This window comes from Nelumbo nucifera, chromosome 1, assembly GCF_055504915.1.
Source record: "Nelumbo nucifera cultivar China Antique chromosome 1, China Antique-T2T, whole genome shotgun sequence".
Classification (NCBI taxonomy): Eukaryota; Viridiplantae; Streptophyta; class Magnoliopsida; order Proteales; family Nelumbonaceae; genus Nelumbo; species Nelumbo nucifera.
Genome location: NC_142649.1, coordinates 100,793,212 through 100,811,521, shown reverse-complemented (window position 1 = coordinate 100,811,521; position 18,310 = coordinate 100,793,212). Strand labels below are relative to the sequence as shown.

The 18,310-nt window shown below is 36.9% G+C and overlaps 2 protein-coding genes across 2 annotated transcripts in view; both read left to right on the top strand.

Annotated features, from left to right (window-relative positions):
• LOC104588450 (putative cytosolic oligopeptidase A) overlaps nt 1-1,801 on the top strand; it is a 32,575-nt gene extending 30,774 nt beyond the window's left edge. The window contains exons 15-17 of the mRNA XM_010246388.3: nt 517-582; nt 1,382-1,453; nt 1,552-1,801. Of these exons, the coding sequence (XP_010244690.1) occupies nt 517-582; nt 1,382-1,453; nt 1,552-1,638 (225 nt within the window). The 3' untranslated portion in view covers nt 1,639-1,801. The remainder of the gene's footprint in view (nt 1-516; nt 583-1,381; nt 1,454-1,551) is intronic.
• Nucleotides 1,802-9,219: 7,418 nt separating this feature from the next.
• LOC104588449 (protein BRICK 1-like) lies at nt 9,220-11,068 on the top strand. Its single transcript, XM_010246387.3, has 2 exons — nt 9,220-9,702; nt 10,809-11,068. The coding sequence occupies exons 1-2, from the start codon at nt 9,570-9,572 to the stop codon at nt 10,928-10,930; spliced, it is 255 nt and encodes an 84-aa protein (XP_010244689.1). The 5' UTR covers nt 9,220-9,569; the 3' UTR covers nt 10,931-11,068.
• Nucleotides 11,069-18,310: the final 7,242 nt, after the last annotated feature.

Genomic DNA, 18,310 nt, shown 5'->3' with positions numbered 1-18,310 from the left:
CATAGTGGTATAGTAGGAGATAAGGAAGTGCATGTTCATATTTTCTTCATTGAAACTGACTGGAACATTAACCAAGGGGACTAGGGGAGTAGATCTGAACAATCTAGTTTGGTTGACTGGATAAACCTTGTTCACTTTATGTGGTTATGGTGTATTAACAACCGGCAAATTTAAATATTGGACCTTCTAGAAACCATGCTGCTTTAAGATTTGATACTCTCCTCCTTGATTTCTCTTTACCATTTTGGAGTTTGTAAGTTCCATAGGTAATTACTATTACAACATTATTTGGAGAGTGATATTTATATAGAAAATCTTGGTCATTCTGTAGACATGCCAATCTATTTAGTGATGAATGAAAATTTATCTCTATTTTGAATTGTCCATTTGGTGTGTGTGTGTGTGTGTGTATTGCCAATCTCTCTCTCTCTCTCTCTCTCCATATATATATATACCCCAAAAGAAGACTGTTCCTCTACCCTTAATTTTCTTTCTAAATTCATGTCAATTTTGCAGTGGGCAGAGGTCTTATCAGCTGATGCTTTTTCAGCATTTGAAGATGCCGGGTTGGAAAATGACAAGGTATGACTACAAACTTATGGCATTGTTTGGGTTCTTTTATTTATTTATTTTTCAATTTCAATCTTATGTCTTGTAACTATTCTGTGGATGCTACAATTATGATCATGGTAACTGCTGTATTTATCTCTATTAATTATTTAATGATATTTTCTCATATATGTTTTCCAAATGAATCATTGTATTCCATGTAACACAACTTTATTTGCTTCTGTTTGTTATTTTGAATTTGATAGCTTAACATTTCAGTTCTATGGTTCTCATTACAAACAAATATATTAATCCACTGCATTTAGGGGAAGGCCTTTCAATGGAGTTTTTTTTTTTTTTTCTTTTTTCACAAGCTAGCCAATTAGCAATGTGATTTGAGACAGTGAATTATAGCAATGTCCCCTAACATTTGTTATTTTTAGGTATAAAAGTGAACACACAAACGTATATAAAGTAGCTTTCAGGCTCAAATAGACGAGTTTCTTTGGGGAAATTAGTAGATAAAAAGAAAATAGGAGTAATGATGGTTGTGTATTTGGGGGTATTACGGTTTTATCATTGGAGTGACCTTGTTAGCAACTTTGAATACATAAGAAGGGTACAAACTTGTTTTCATTATTCATGTTAAACTTTGTTTTCTCATGTTGTGCCTAATTTTGCATTTTATTCCCAATATTGTATTGATGCTACTTTTATCCGTGGTTTGCACGTTTATAATGCATCCATCTGATCTTTTGAAGGAACAGATCAATCTCTTAATATTGATAGTGGTTTTACTAAAATGGATACTGAGAATCAATTCTTGCAACAGGCTGTAAAGGAAACTGGTCACAGGTTCCGAGAGACCATTCTTGCTCTTGGAGGTGGAAAATCACCACTTGAGGTTAGACATGATCTACTTGTATATGCCTTCTGGTATTTCTCCTGTTGTGTGAAGCTTTTATAATCCCAACTCCCCTAACTTTTATTTTTCATTTTCAGGTTTTCATAGAATTCCGAGGGCGTGAACCTTCTCCTGAGGCACTACTACGGCACAATGATCTTTCGCCAATTGCAACCTCAGCTTGAACTCTATCATTTGTTTTGCAAAAATATGATTCAAAATTATGTGACAAATATGTGGACTCTCCCATGTAACTCTAATGTACACCGTCTCTTGATTGGTTTGTGGTTTACAATGATATTTATCTATTATAGTTATAGAGAAGGCTTTACAGTTTTTCCAGAAAAAGTTCTATCCCGGTGGATGACATTTTACATAAGAATTCACAATCATAAAGTAACTATTGATCATCTTTCTCCCATAGATGCTTTATGTAACTTCTCAAGTCAAAGTTTTAACCTAGCTAAGAAGCTTTTTGTAACGTACTGTAATTTTGACTATTTTTTCCACAACCTTTTTAACTACCAATTTGAACTATTTGGAATTTTGGAGCTTACTAAAGGGTTATATAACTTGAAACTGAAAATGCTTGACGAGGTAACTCGTCCGTGTATAACCAACCTTGGAGCCCAATGATGTCCACTAAATGTTTGATCAGATAATGGATCATTCCACTTTCACCCACCAGTCATGTATGTTCTAGGGGCTGTTTTGTATTATTGGGATTCGGCCTGCCCTTGAATCCTATTAAGCTGATAACAGTCAAGAAGGAAGAGAGAAAAAGAAGAGAAAAGAAGAGAAGAAAGGGAGAGAAAGAATGAGAGAGAAAGATCACTCTCCCATTTGGGTAGAATTGATTTATATTACTTATATTGTGGAAAAGACACATGTGCCCCTACTTAAGTAAGGGGCACTAAATCTAACATAATCTTACACATCAGCACATAAACATAAGTATAAAGACAAGACTACCCTTATATATTCAACACTAACACTCCCCCTCAAGTTGAAGAATATATATCTTATAATCCCAACTTGTTACATATGTATTCCATTCTTCCTCGACTCAACCCTTTAGTAAACAAATCTGTCCATTGGTTCTTTGTGTAAACATATGTAGTATCTATCACTCCACTTGACATATTTTCTCTCACAAAGTGACAATCAATCTCTATGGGCTTGGTTCTCTCATGAAAGATCGGATTAGAAGAAATATGAAGTGCAACCTGATTGTCACAGTAGAGTTTCATTGGAGTGTCAATAGTGTATCCCATTTCTTGTAGAAGGTTCTTCAGCCATACTAATTCACAAGTAGTATGTGCCATAGTTCTATATTTTGCTTCTGCACTGCTTCTTGCCACAATTGTCTACTTCTTATTTTTCCATGTCACCAGATTACCTCTAAGAAAAGTGCAATAGCCTGTGGTAGATCTCCTATCAGACATAGAACCGACCTAGTCAGCATCAGTATATCCTTCTATTTTAAATTTTCCACCACTCTTGTATATCAAACCACGACCAGGAGCCCCTTTTAAATACCTCGCAATTCTTAGAACTACATCCCAATGTGGAACCAACGGATTCTGCATGAATTGACTTACCACACTAACCGCAAATGAAATATCTAGCCGAGTAATGGTTAGGTAGTTAAGTTTACCTACAAGCCACTAGTATCTGATAGGGTCTTCAAACATTTCACCCATATTGCTACTCAGCTTAGTGTTAGTTTCCATAGGTGTTTTAGCTGGTTTAACACCTAATAAACCTGTTTCTTCCAGCAAATCAATGACATATTTCCTTTGCACAAGTTAATACTTTGCTTTGACCTTGCTACTTTTATCCCCAAGAAATATTTCAATTTACCAAGGCCCTTTGTCTGAAAATGTTCTTGTAGAAAAGCCTTCAACATATCAATGTCCATTTTATCATTTCCGGTAATAATAATATCATCTACATACACCACCAATAAGATCTTTCCTGCTTGAGAATCATGACTGAAGACTGAATGGTCAACTTGGCACTATTTCATACCAAACTTCTTTACTACCTCACTGAACCTACCAAACCGTGCTCGAAGAGACTGTTTAAGCCCATAAATGGCCTCCTTTGGTCTGCACACCTTATCGTCCTCCCCCTGAACAACAAACCTTAGTGGTTGCTCCACATAGACCTCCTCAAGTAGATTACTATGCAAGAAAGCATTCTTGATATCAAGCTGATAGAGGGGCCAATCATACATAGCAGCAAAAGAGATCACAACACGAACTGAACCAATCTTAGCAACCGGGGAGGTCTTTGTGTAGTCAATACCATAGGTTTGGGAATACTCTTTGGCAACCAGTCTAGCTTTCAACTGCTCTACACTACCATCAGGTAAGTACTTAACAGTATAAACCCACTTACAACTAACAACCTGCTTACCAGGAAGAAGATGAGTGATGTCCCATGTGTGATTATGAGTTAAAGCTGAGAGTTCTTCTTCCATTGCACTGCGCTATCTTGGAGAGGCAAGGGCTTCCCGGACATCCTTAGGGACAACAACAGAGGACAACAAGTAGATAAACTGGCGATGGAAAGCAGAAAGGTGGGTGGGAGACATAATTAGAAATAGGGTGAAGGGTACAACTACGTTTACCTTTCCGCATAGCAATGGGAAGATCAATGTCAGATACTGGGGGTGGAGCTAGTGTGGGGACAACTGTCGGATCTCTCGACAATGATGGAGCTGGAGGAGGAGCCGATACATGTGGGCGATGTGTATACACTTAACCGTTAGGTGGTGGCACCGGAGGCAAGGACTTGGTTACAGCTGGAACAAGAGGAACAAAATCTGCAACTAGAAGAGGAAGAGGAGGAGGTGATGAGGAGGAAGAAACATCACCGGACCCCAAGAAAAATAAAATATACTCAAAGAAGGTAACATCAATACACACAAGGAACGCCGAGAGCTAGGATGATAACATTTATACCCTTTCTGAGTCCGGGAATAGCCAAGGAAGATGCACTTAATAGATCGTGCACCTAACTTGTCCCTTTCTGGCCCTAGATTATGGACAAAGTAGACACACCCAAAAACTCGAGGAGATAGAGGAAATGGAGACAAGGTAGGAAACAAAGTGGTGAATGGAGAATGACCATCAAGGATAGACGTGGGCATCCAGTTAATCAAGAAGCAAGAAGTAAGCACCACACCACTCCAAAAGGGTTTGGGGACATTCATGTGATGCATGAGAGATCGAGTTGTTTCCAAAAGATGAAGATTCTTTCTCTCAGCCACTCCATTTTGTTGTGGGGTGTAGGTGTATGAAGTCTGATAGATAATGCCATGTTGGTCCAAGTATTCTTGAAATGATGAAGAAAAATATTCACGACCATTATCGGAACGAAAAATTTTGATGTGCACCAAATTGGTTGTGAATCTCAACATAAAATTTTTGGAAAATAGTAAACAATTCACTCATTTCTTTCATTAAATAGAGCCATGTCGTCCTTGAATAATCATCAACAAAAATGGAAAAATATCTATATCCATTGTATGACGTTACTTTATAAGGACCCCAAACATTTGAATGAACCAAAGAAAAATGACTCAACATACGGTTATCAACCTTATGACTAAAGGGAACACGATGATGTTTCCCTAACTAACACGACTCACAATCCAAAACAGAAAGATGACTCAACAAAGGAACCAAAGACTTCAAAACTTTCAGTGAATGATGACCAAATCGACAGTGCCACTGAAGAGGAGAGAGAGATGACTAGAGAGTTGTTGACATTTTTCCACCACCATCAAGATAATATAATCCACCGACTTCATGCCCTCCATCAATCTTCACCCCTGTCTTGAGATCCTGAAAAACACATGAAGAAGGGCAAAAAGTAATAGAGCAATTAGGTGACTTGGTCAACTTACGAACAGACATAAGGTTAAACGAAAATTTAGGGACATACAAAACTAAGGATAAAGGTAAAGGAGTCATGCTAACACTGCCAACACCACAAATGGAGGATGTTGAACCATTAGCACGGGTAACAGATTGTGATGTTGAGCAATGAGAGAGGGAAGAAAACACACATGGAGTTCCAGTCATGTGATCGGAGGCTCTAGAGTCAATAATCTAGGGATTGGGTGTGGATGCGAGACAAGCCATACCTGAGTGTGCGAGAGTGGTCGTGTTCTACTGAGATGTGGCTTGAACAAACCTCTCATACTCATCACGAAAAACACTCATCATCTCCTTCCCGAGAATATCTGTGGATGTAGGAAGCATCTGATCAGCCGAATGACTCTCTTGTCTGAAGCGACTATCACTAGTCATGGAATGATTGGTCCAAGTTGAAGGTGGACCATGCAAGTCATAGAAATAATTAATGGTATGTCCATTCATACCACAGTGTGTACACCTCCTCGGACCCGAACTACGTCCTCGGCCACGAGCTCCCCCTAAATCTCTACCTCTAGTACGACCACCACCACGGTTATAGGTAGGTCCACCACCACCACTCCGACTATATACCAGTCCACTGCTACCATTACGGGCCAAATTGAGCTCCTCGAACTCCACCTCTAACACCACTGCCCCTCGATACTGCAAAGGCTGATCTATCGGAAACACTAGTGTTCTCGGTAGATCCAATGGAAATCCTCCTAAGTCGAGCAAACGCTTCTTCTAAGGAAGGGAGAGCTGATCCTCCTAGTATTTGGGCCCGCACTGGTTCATACTCAGACTTCAGCCCCACCAAAAATCGAGTTACATCAAGTTGTTCTCTCTATTGTTATTGGATTTTGACATCAGAAGTGAGGGGGTGATAAACATTCAACTTATTACGAATGTTTCTCATACTAGCATAGTACTCCTCAAGACTCTGATTACCCTATTGTAGATTAAAGTATTCCTGATACAGCTGATATACTCTGGTTGTATTGTCTTGACCCGAATACAACTTCTTAGCATGATCCTACACTTTTTTGGCAGTGTCAAGAAACATGAAGTTTACACTAATCCTGGGTTCCATAACCATGTGATAATCTATGCATCTTCTTGTTCCCAGTCATCATACTCATGAGAATCGATGGAGGGTTTTTCTTCTCTTATGTGTTTCACATTCTTCTTTGCCTTAAGAAAAACTTCTACAGATTTAAACCAATGTACATAATTTTCTCCATTCAGTTTAATGGAGGTCATTTGAACATTCAAGTAGCTAGTAGGGACCATCACATTAGTCTTGCTGTTATTGCTATCTCCCATAGCTGAATTCTGATATTGTTGAATTTGGCACACTGCACACTAGACCACACCACACACTGAACACATTGGTTTCAGCACTTAGTATTGCTGAAAATTGCACTCTTTACACCACAAACCCTACCCCACAACTACTTGAACACTCACCACACTATTTGAGGACCACTCCCCTTTCGAATCATACTGAAAGAAAAAATAAACCCTAACACACTACAATCTGAAATCCCACCATACAATCTGAAACAGACTTATGATTTGATTCACAACACAAAATTGCATAGAAATCTCTTACCTAATCACTTGAAATTCAGACCACACAAGACATCCACTACACCACACGAATCAGCCCTCTTCTCTTCATCGATTTGGGGTGGGCTTCTTAGAAACCACAACAATCAACCACAAACAGTACAACTGGAGGCATAGAAACCTCTAAGGGAAAAGGGCGACCATTCCTTTTCAGCCCTTTCCCTTATCTCCAACAGATGATAAAGAAACCAAGAGAGAACCCTAGACTGGGTGCGTAGAGAACAGAATTCTGGGCAGGTCTGATTTGCTCAGTTTTGCTCTAATACCATATTAGGATTTGACCTGCCCTTGAATCCTATTAAGCTGATAACAGTCAAGAAAAAGGAAGAGAGAGAGAGAGAAGAAGAAGAAGAAGAAGAGAAGAAGGGAGAGAAAGAATTGGTTCGAATGAGAGAGAAAGATCACTCTCCCATTCGGCCAGAATTGATTTATATTACTTATATTATGGGAAAGACACATGTGCCCCTACTTAAGTAAGGGACACTAAATCTAACATAATCTTACACATCAACACATAAACATAAGTATAAAGACAACACTACCCCTACATATTCGACACTAACATGTGTCAATGGCGTTTAACTGATAAACACTTGGGAAATTTATGGTTTGCATTCTCTTGGAAATGTTTATCGGTTTTTTTGTATGTATTGTCCCAAACTCCACTCATGTTACAGTATCCCTCTTGTATTGTAATGGATCCCCTTGTCATTGTTCTCAGTTGTACAAATTTATAAAAATTTACGAGATGAATGAAATCTAAATAAAAAAAAATCCTAAATGTTTTGTGCAAAGTTGTCTCAAAAAATGAAAAAAAAAATATCTTTAAATATTTTCTTACAATTTAGTGCCATTACATGCCATATGTGTCAAATAGTAAAATGTCTTTTATAGATTTGAAAAAACATTATTTCTGGCAATTTTCTGATAAATGGTTTTTATGTTAGAGAATGAACGCCTACTTGGGCTATCAATACCAAACACCATTTTAATCCACAAATATAAGCTAGATGTTTGATGGCAATAACATGACACAGGACAAGTTTGGAAGTGGTTAAAAATATGTGCTTATTGGAATAAACACTTATATTGGGCTAGGGTCACACCAATAAGCAGTTATTGACATTTGGGAAATAAGTCCGAAATAAATGCTTATTAAGAAGCCCAAAATTCTGATTTATTTTTAGTGCTTATACAACATTGAAATTTTACTTCCAAAACACTCCTTGGTTATATTTTAAAATGCCAATATTGCCCTTTGCTCAGAACATAGGATATTATTCTTTTCATAAACCCCATAGGAGTGGTGGCACTATTCCAAACTCAAACTAGAAGCTTGTGCGTCCATGTTGGTGAATATTCTACTCTACTCATTTTTTTTCATTTTCTTATCTTCAACCGAACGACCACTACATGCGTCCAACCCTTTTAATCATTTTTTTTTTTTGTGAATACTATCTTATTCTTTTTCTAAGCTCGAACCAAGCTTTTGCATCCAAATTGGTGAATATTCTTCTCTAATCTTTTTTTTTTTTTTTTTTTTTCGTTTTCTCATCTTCAACCGAACAGTGAACATGGTGCCCAGCCCAATTACCCTTTTTTTTTCTATGAATACCTATTTGTTCTTCTTCCTAAATTTGTCTTTTTAAATGAATAAGTGCTTATTATAAAAAAAACCACCAAAATGTCTAATATAAAATACGTACTTTTTTTTTTAAATAAGTACTTGAAAACTGGGTGCCAAATACACTTGTTTATAAGGTGAACAAATACTTATTTTTTAAGTAATCACTCGATTCACTCCCAAACTTGGCCTTTAATCAATCGATAAACTTTTGAGAAGAAATTCGGTCTAGCAGTGAAAAAGGGATGTGTGGTTAATTAATGCTGAAGAAAGAATGGAAGCTGCTGGGCTTGGTGCGGAAGGTGGGACTAGCTTGTCTGTGCATATAAGCATGCCCAGCTGCCCAGTAACAGAACAGAGATGAGATCACCAATACTACATGACTCCCAAATGATTCATTTGGAGAAGCCTTGCTTTAAAAGCATGAGTTATCAAATTCTTAAAAGTTAAAAAAAACAAAACAACGTTCACTTCGTTTTCATTCCTCCTTGTGAGACAAAACAAAAGTACAAAAACAAACCCAATGTCGTTACATTTTTGGCTTTCAGAGGGGAAATGACTCCTCAGTCCTCTTGCTTCTTCCCATTGGTCAACTCTTACCCTCCCTTCAATTAAAATTTCCCTTTCTCTTGTCTCTTGTAGGGGATGAAAGCCATTAAGCCAACAAAACAGATCCAGCACGGAGGACGAACGAAGGTTCTTTCGATTTTTCTTTTTTCCTTGTATGCCGCATTTTCTTGTTGAAGGTTCCTGTTGTAATTGACGAATTCGAGCTTCCTTCTCTCTTCTTCTTATTCTGCTACTGCTGCTCTGGTCTGGGGTTAGTTTAATTTCCCGGGGTCTCCTTGATTCACACCCCGTGGTTTGGCGTTTGTTCGTTATCTCTATGTACCTTTCTTTCTTATTGCGTTTGGGGTAGAAGTGAGAGGAGGAAATGGCGAGAGCCGGAGGAATCACGAACGCGGTCAACGTCGGCATCGCAGTGCAAGCTGATTGGGAGAATCGAGAGTTCATCTCCCACATCTCCCTCAACGTTCGTCGTCTCTTCGAATTCCTCATCCAGTTCGGTAAGCAAGTCACTCTATAGCATCTCGAACGTTCTGATTCCCTCTGAGTAATTTCTTTTCAGTTCCTCATTAAATTGCATAGCTTTGTGTGTTATATTCTGTTGGCTGTTATGTTGTCTCTCTTTCATTAACAATTTAATAGGGGCTTTGCTCGGAGTTTGAGAAACAAGAATAGGATCTTCAATGGTTCTAGGGCTTTGAATTGTGCCCGAACAATCTGATGCTGTCACCGATGGCCCAGGAGAGGGTTATTCCTATTTGTGCGCTCACCTTTCAGGATAATTGTGTATAGGACCGTAGATAATTCCGTTTCGTATCAGGTTTGATTTCTATATGGGGGTTCCAATCGTTGGATTTTTAGTTATCTAGAAAAGGGAAAATAGGAAAAGTTCAATTTTTTTCTTTGATTGGTTTGGATTATTTGCTTTCAAAAGCTCAAACTTCTGTTTCTGTAGTTGCATACTGAGGTTACTATAATAAGTCCTTCATATCCTGTATGTGTTCTTAGAGTTAACTGCTTGCCACAGATATTGCTTGTAACTCTTCATCCTGTATTTGTGTTCTTTAAGTTAGCTGCTTTCCACAGATGTTGCCCTCAGTTTTGTGTCTTTTTCTCATCGGACCTAATTTTCTCATGTCTGACTTGTTCTGAGAATATCATTTCAAAAAAATGGGATCAATTGTTTGGAGGAGTCTGATCACCGGTTACTGCATCTCTTGGGAGGGAACCTTTTTGTGTATGGGCTTCCTTTGACACTGGTTCATGGGTTTAACCATATTTAGAAGGTCCAAATTTTGTCTTAATATCATCTGTTCATCCTATTGAGTATTGATCGTTCTCCTTGTCAGGTTTCTAGCATGAAGTTTTCTGTTCAGGGAAGGATGGTCTCTCTATGGTTGCAGGTTTGATCAGAAGTATAGGTTATAAATTTCTGCAAAGGGGCATTAGCTTTCTTTGAGTTTGATATTAATGCCCTTGGTAAAGGTCATCAATTTACTTTCAACTAGTGGTCAACATATATCAGTGCCAGGATGTTATATGATTTATTTATTTCTTCCTGCCTTTAATTTGTATTTTCTAATTTCTTTGATTTTTCTGCCTTCAGAGGCTACAACAAAGAGTAAATTGGCATCCCTGAACGAGAAGCTTGATTTGTTAGAGCGCCGTCTAGAATTGCTAGAAGTTCAAGTCAGTACAGCATCAGCCAATCCTTTTCTTTTTACCTGATATTCCCCATCCAGCTTATGTTATTTATGGTAAAATTTTAGTCTTATAAACAGCCTGCTAATTGTATTTGTGGTTAACTCTCATCATTTTGGAACCAGTCAGAAATCAATTAATCTTTCTGTTTTGTGTTGTCACTAACTGTGATTCCATGAAATTGTAAGGTCTTTCTCATAGTTTTCAAGGCGCCAAGGCGAGGCTGGGCATCAGGGGGGCGCCTTGTCGCCTAGGCAATGGATTTTATTATATAGAAAATATAGATCCTAGGGTAGTTTCCTAGGTACCATAGCCATATTTCCTTAATAATTATTCATAATTTTCATAAGAAAAGTATAGAGTTCATGTTAAAGTATAGAAAATCAACATATTCGTGAGAAGAAAAAAAGAAGGAAAAGAAAATTCAAAAAATATAGGGTCTGAACCCTTATTTTTGTTATAGGAAAAGAAGAAAAGAAAAAGTATTTTACAATACATAGTACAAAACTACTAGGCGGTTAGGCGAGGTGCGCCTTGCCGCCTAGGTGTTGCCTTGACAACTATGGTCTTTCTGTGGAAACAGAATATGAAAAAAACAAGTTGCAAGATATTTTGAGGTCAAATTATAACTAGTTAATGTTGTAGTACTGCTGAACTCAGATTGGAGAATGTGTAATGTCTTGGGTCTGCAAAACTAAATAAAGGTGTGAACCTGCCTGTGTTGTGCAGTTGAATCTGCTACAGGTGCTATTAGTAGATACCTAAATTTGTAAAAGAGATCAGTCTGGAAGTAACTGGGAGTATCAAGTATGTTTGCTTATATCTTTTGGCGATATTAATAGGACATCAAAAGGCTTCTATGATGCATTTGAATCTGCATGTATAAACGAACTGTGCTTTTATTATTTTATTTTTGGCTTAATGGGACTACACAATGGGAAGGTAGCTCATCCCCCATCCTCTTTACCCTCAACCCTAGTGACAGTGGTGCATTTAAACAAACTAGAGGTGGACAATCCGAGCCAGATTGGAAAGGTTTTTCTAGATTGTAACATAGAAAACTGAATATAAGATCAATTCAGAAAAATCTAGAGCTAATATTTCAGAGTGGTACTCCATATTTCAGGTTTAATGGTGGGAGATTTGTTTTTTTTTTTTTTTTTTTTTTTCATGGCTAGCCCCATTCAGGAGTTCGAATCTGCCAACCACAAGACCCCACAGCCATACAATCTCTTGTTGTATTACATGGGGAAATGTTTCGAAATCCGGATGTACAGCCATGGTGTCTTTGTGCACAGGATGTGGCCAGTGTTGTGCACTTGAGATCAGCTGCTTGCAGTGCTGTGTGTAAGTAGTTATACAAATAATCACGAGTGGATACATCAATGTTCCATAAACATGGGTACGAGTGAACACATCAGTGTTCCATCCACGTGGGACCTACACTCATGTGTATTGAATACTGATGTGTCCACTTGTGATTGGTTACATAGCCGCTTATGCACAATGGTGCAACTAGCAGATCACTCAGTGTTTTGTGGTCATCAGGTCTGTAACTCTCCAATTGGTCCAACATATTCTCTTTTGGTAATCTGTTTCTCTAGGGTTTCACCAACCTAAAACCCTGTTTACATTCTTTTGATGGCATCCATGCAGATTTTTCTTAGCTTTTTTCTGTCAGATACATAAGGCTGGTTTGAAGGAAAAAGTAGGGAAATCTTTACAAATCTTGTATGGATTTTCCCACCTTTTCTTTTCTTTTCCCACCTTTTCTTTCAAACCAAACATAAAGTTTTAAACTGCAGATTTCAGTTCGCGAATGAAGAATTGTAAATAGCAACTTCTAGAAATATGACAAATTGACAATTGTGGAACTTAAGGGGGATTGCGGGGACGGATACAGTATTAATAAATGAGATGCATGAAATAAAATTGATTACGTAAAATATTCTACCAAATAATACCCGGCCAGTCTTCTACTACAAATCATGGTTTTTAAAAACGATCCGGAGACCGAACTGGTTAGGGGTCCGGTTAATGATTGGTCCATTCTGATAAAAAAAATTAAAAAAATTAAAAAAACAAAAAATGGTTAAAATTGTTTGAATGATTCGAACGGTTAATCGCTTGGGTCAGCGATTTGCTGATCAAAATCAATAATTTTGGACAAATTTTCAGTTTTGGGGAAAATTAAAACCGATCACCTGACCGGTTTTCAGTTTTTCTAGTCCGGTTTTAAAAACTACAAACTACAAAATTTAATTTAATTAATTTAACAAACAAGCAATTTCATAGCTGGGCTTGGCCAGATTGTCACGTCCTCTCTGGTTCCTGGAAGCAAAGCGGAGGATCGATTATTGTAATAGTGTTGCCAGTAGATGAGCTAAGCCATTTCCATTGGGGTCCATCCCAAAAAATGCTGACGTTGAGGTTCATCAGTCCTTCATATGGATACGTTATGGTTGTGTTCATGCAACCCCAATATTTTGGGATCCATATCAAGGCTTTCAAGAAGTACCTAAAAAAAAGAGGGCAATGAAGGCGATAAAGAGATTAAAAATCAAATTTTTATATAATTATAATTTTGATATATTATTTATTTCGTTAATGTTTATAAAATACTTATGTTTAATAATGTTTTTTTTTTTAATTTTAACTTAAAACTATTGAACATAAATATATGGTATTTGGCTAGATTGCATATTAACAATAAAGTTAATAAAAATTTATTTTATTTTATTTATTATCACAAGCTAAGAGGTGGCCTAGTGGTTCAACAAGTTAGACAAAAGATGGATTAGGCATTGAGACTGAGTGTTCATGTATACCGTGCCAATATGCGGGAGCCATGGCCCCCCCTATGGTTCAAAAAATCTCCACTGAAATACAGCTTTCCATTTAAATTTTCCCCTCCCCCTATGGTTGGTTTCCCCTATCATTCATACTTCATTTATGTTTTGGTGCCCCTTGTAACAATTTCCTGACTCCACCCCTGCATGTAACATACTAGTCGCAGCATATCATGTATCAGTTCTTTGGGATACCGATATGATACATCCAATACGGGACATATCATATCGATATTTTAAACCTTAATCGGCAGATGTGTATCAACACTTAAACCACACACCTTTTAGGTTTCTTTTAGTTTCCTTAATTTCTTTTTAATTTTCAGTTTTAAGACTGATTTTATAATATTGTTTAATAAAAAAAGATTCCCAAAGATACCTGATGTATTGGTCCTAGGTGGTGGTAGTCCAGGGCATGGAGCTTGGAGTGACGTTTGGAATCACTGCTATCAGTATCAAGTGTTGGGAGTGTCTGGGATTATCTCGCATGAGTAAGTGTAGTAGCCTAGTGAAGAACTGCACCATTAAGGCTATGTTTGGTTTGAAAGAAAATGTAGGGAAAGGAAGGGAAAAACGAAGAAACCTATACAATGTTTGTAAAGGTTTCCCTAAATTTCCCTTCCTTTCCCTGCATTTTCCTTTAAACCAAACATAGTGAACACTAGAACTCATCCATAGTGAACTTAAAAAGTGAAACTTCGTTTTGCAATATGTTATGAAAAAACCAATTCACCCATACATAAACAACCACACACACAGCGACCTAGCAAGTCATACTGGGGAAGGAATTAGTTACATCATTGGGTTGTGCATTTTTTCGATCTTTCTAGTGTTCAGAAGGTATAGACGTGTAGGCCTTGAGGTCCCCATTAACGCACTGTGGATTAAACTCCATCATCTTGATGATGCCCATGGGCCGAAGCTCTGATGCTATGACCCATGATCATAGTCATTAACTACCCTATGCATACCAATTCGAGGTGAAGTCAAAAAGTGTTTTGAGTGTTTGGTAAGTGTAGCTGATGTAGTATATGTTTGGTATCGATGCTGCAGATACAATACCGTTTTCTATGCTGTTGATGTGTGGGTTGGAATCACCGTTTTCTAAGGAAACAGTGTCATTTTTTTTTTTGAAACATTACTATCAGGTAGGGCATTTCCTAGAGAAACAACAACACCTTTTGTTTGGTACCAGTGCTCCATATTTGTCTTCAGCAACGGTACCCATTATAGGAAGTCCACGCCACTGCTACATCGTATCCTCATTGACAGCAACAAGCTCCAATTTAAGAAAATGTCAAATTCAGCGTTGTTCTAAACCATGCCTTCTCGATTTTCAAGGCATGGCTTGAAGCACCATTTTTTATGAAAAAATGGTTCCAAACATATTAATGTTTCCTGGAGCACCATTTTTTTTTCCAATGTAACACTGATGTATCATTGTTTTCTAGAGCAATGGCATCGATGCCAAACAAACACCTTGTAATTGTGTCCACCCAGCATCCCTCTCAGCACTAAACCTGTGTAATTGTAGAGTTCGGATCATTTGTCAACAAAATATGTTCCAACACCACACATCTCATGCATGATGGACCCCAATTTCATAACGAAATGTGTGATGTCAGATCAAGTTATTGGGCTTCCACCCTTTAATCCCCAATAATGTGTAATATGCAATACATAAAAAAAAGAAAAAAGAAAAAGTGTTTGTATTTTTTGAAAGGGAAAATTCCTGATAGGTACCTGTACTTTAGGCCGAGTGCCAATTTAATACCCGAACTTTAAAATGCGACAATCTAGTACCCAGACTTTCATTTTGCAACAATCTAATACCCGATATTAACTAGCCGTTAAATGACATGTAAAAAGACAAAAATGCCCTTCAAGTGTAAACTCCCAACTTGATGAAAGTAGAATTTAGTGATGCTCATACTGTAAATGGGGTTAGTATGTACCATAGATTTAGTGAAAGTCCGTTTTCCTACAAAAGACAAAAAAGAAGCTTTCTAGTTTGATGCATTTTCTCCACCACATATTACAGGGGTAGATGTATTTTTTTCTAACACAAAGGGATCCCCAAATATTCTAAATTTTTGTCAAGAGCAGTCATTCTCATTTGTCTCCAAAATATCAACAACCCCTTCCCTATTGACTTCAAGTCTTGATAACTTGTGGAAGCCTTTTAAAATATCCAAAATATCAGCAATCCCTTCACTATTGGCTTTTCCAAACAAATGAACATTATCAGCAAACAACAAGTGTGAGTTGGAGGGGCATTCCTATGGAAAGCTTTTGATCATTATTAGCTTTTCATATTAATCTTCATATCCCTTTCATAAAAGAAATAGATAAGGAGAAATAGGGTTCCCTTGTCAAATGCCCCGGTTAGGGAAAAGAAACCCGTAGGTGTTCCATTGATCAGGACTAAGAATCTAGTTGAACTAATGCTTTCCCATATCATGTTATACTAGTCTTGTGAGAAGCCTAAAGACCTAAAAACCCACTTCAGATAGTCCCATTCCATAGTATCATAAGCCCTAGAAATATCCAACTTTTTCGCCATAAAACCCCCTCTAGTTTTTTTTTTTTTTTTTTTTTTTCAGGAAGTAAAAAATCTCTTCGGTTATAACTATGCTATCTTGTATTTGCTTGGAATAAAGGTTGTTTGGAAAGGGAACACACATTTATGCAATACAGCTTTTAACCTATTTGCCAGAATTTTAGGAATTATTTTGTACAAAATATTACATAATCTTTTTGGCCTAAAATGTTTGACCTGAGAAGGATTTTTGGATTTAGGAATTAAGATCAAGAAAATGTGGTTAATGATGCCCACAATTTTTTTTTTATTCTTAAAGAAATCACATACAAATTCAAAAGTATATAAAGTCATTTCATTGCAAAACCTTTAAATACACTAAAGCTGCTATTGAAAACGGTGCAAATGGAGTGTAAATCCTGGTTCAGGGTAAATTTGCACTGTGGTTCATTTTTGCATGTATTTGGCAACATTACATTTATACATTGACAAATGACAGAAAACACATTTTCTAATGCATATTTACATTGATAATAAGATGTAAAAGTACATCAATAAAAAAGAAGTAAATTTGCATTCAAGTGGGTTTTTGATAATAAAAGGCATGTGCTTTATTGGAATACGTATTTGCATCCATTATAGGTAAAAGTCTATTTGGTAAGAAGGTAAATTTGTTAGTATAAAACTAACCCAACTTTGTAATTTATATGAATTATTTTACACTCTACATATTTGTATTCACACTTATTTACATCATTTCCAAATGCAACCTACAGTAGGAATCACATCAAGTCCCAATGCCTTACCACTTCCTTTATTACTTCCTCCACAATTGGCATGGTATTTTTGTCCCTACTTTTTAACCAAACATTTCCTGTTGAATTAGAAGTTTTTCTTTCAAACTCTCAAGGTCTTTCCTTCAATTTTCATTTTATAAATTTCTTATCGCGTGTTCTAGCTCAAAAAGTAATTGATCAACTCAATCCACCTTCGTATTCACATCCCCAAAATTTTCCTTGCTCCAATTTTTAAGTTCTGCCTTTATTCTATCCATCTTTTGTGTGATTTTGTGGCTAGTGGTAGGATTTTCACAATTTCAGTACACTCATTTTCCATTAACCAACATCAACATGGAAAAGCTTGAAAGGCTTTGGTTTATTATTTTTCACTTGGATTCAGGTGGATTATCATTGATTTATGACCTGATCCCCACTTAGGGCCAATTATGGTTGCTATTTTTTATGAAATTTAAGAGATCTTTTGAGAAAAACTCTATCTAATTTTTTCTCAATTCTACCCAAACCTAGCTACCCATTCAGCCAAGTTTTCCACCCACCCACAACATTATTTTCCGTTAATTAAAATTCTTCCACAAATGACCAAAAAATTATACTTACCCGAGTATTTAAACCACTGTCACTCTCAAATTCTTCATCAAGATTTACAGTCGATATTATGTTAAAGTCACCCACAATTAAACAAGGAATATTATTTGAGTTAACACACTATAATTCATCAGTAAAATGTTCCTAGAAATTAGCTTTATATCTTTTATAATGTTCATCATATAAAAACGCAATAACCAATTATGATTAAGGAGAAAATATTTAACAAACAAGAGCATATAGTTTTTGCATACCTTTACCACGTCCAAGAAAATGCTAGTCCCCTTGCTAGACCTTCAACAAGAACACACATAAAATTAGGATATTTCAAACTCATATTCAACTTGGTCATCTTTTCCTTTGAGACTTTTGTCATTGAAAAGAAAAGTATATCAGGACTACACTGAGAAATAAATTAGGTTTCCTTGTCTTTTCCTACCTTTTCCTTCAAACCAAACACAGCCTATTTCCAATATCACTTCCTTGTTATCTCAAAATTACAGTTTCCAGTTCCAGAACAAGAATGTAAAGGACTAAGGAAACAAAAACAATCAACGTAAAGGATAAAAATGTCATTTACATTTGTCAACGGCAAATGTTTTCGGTCGGAACTTGACAGGGAGACAAGTCTCTA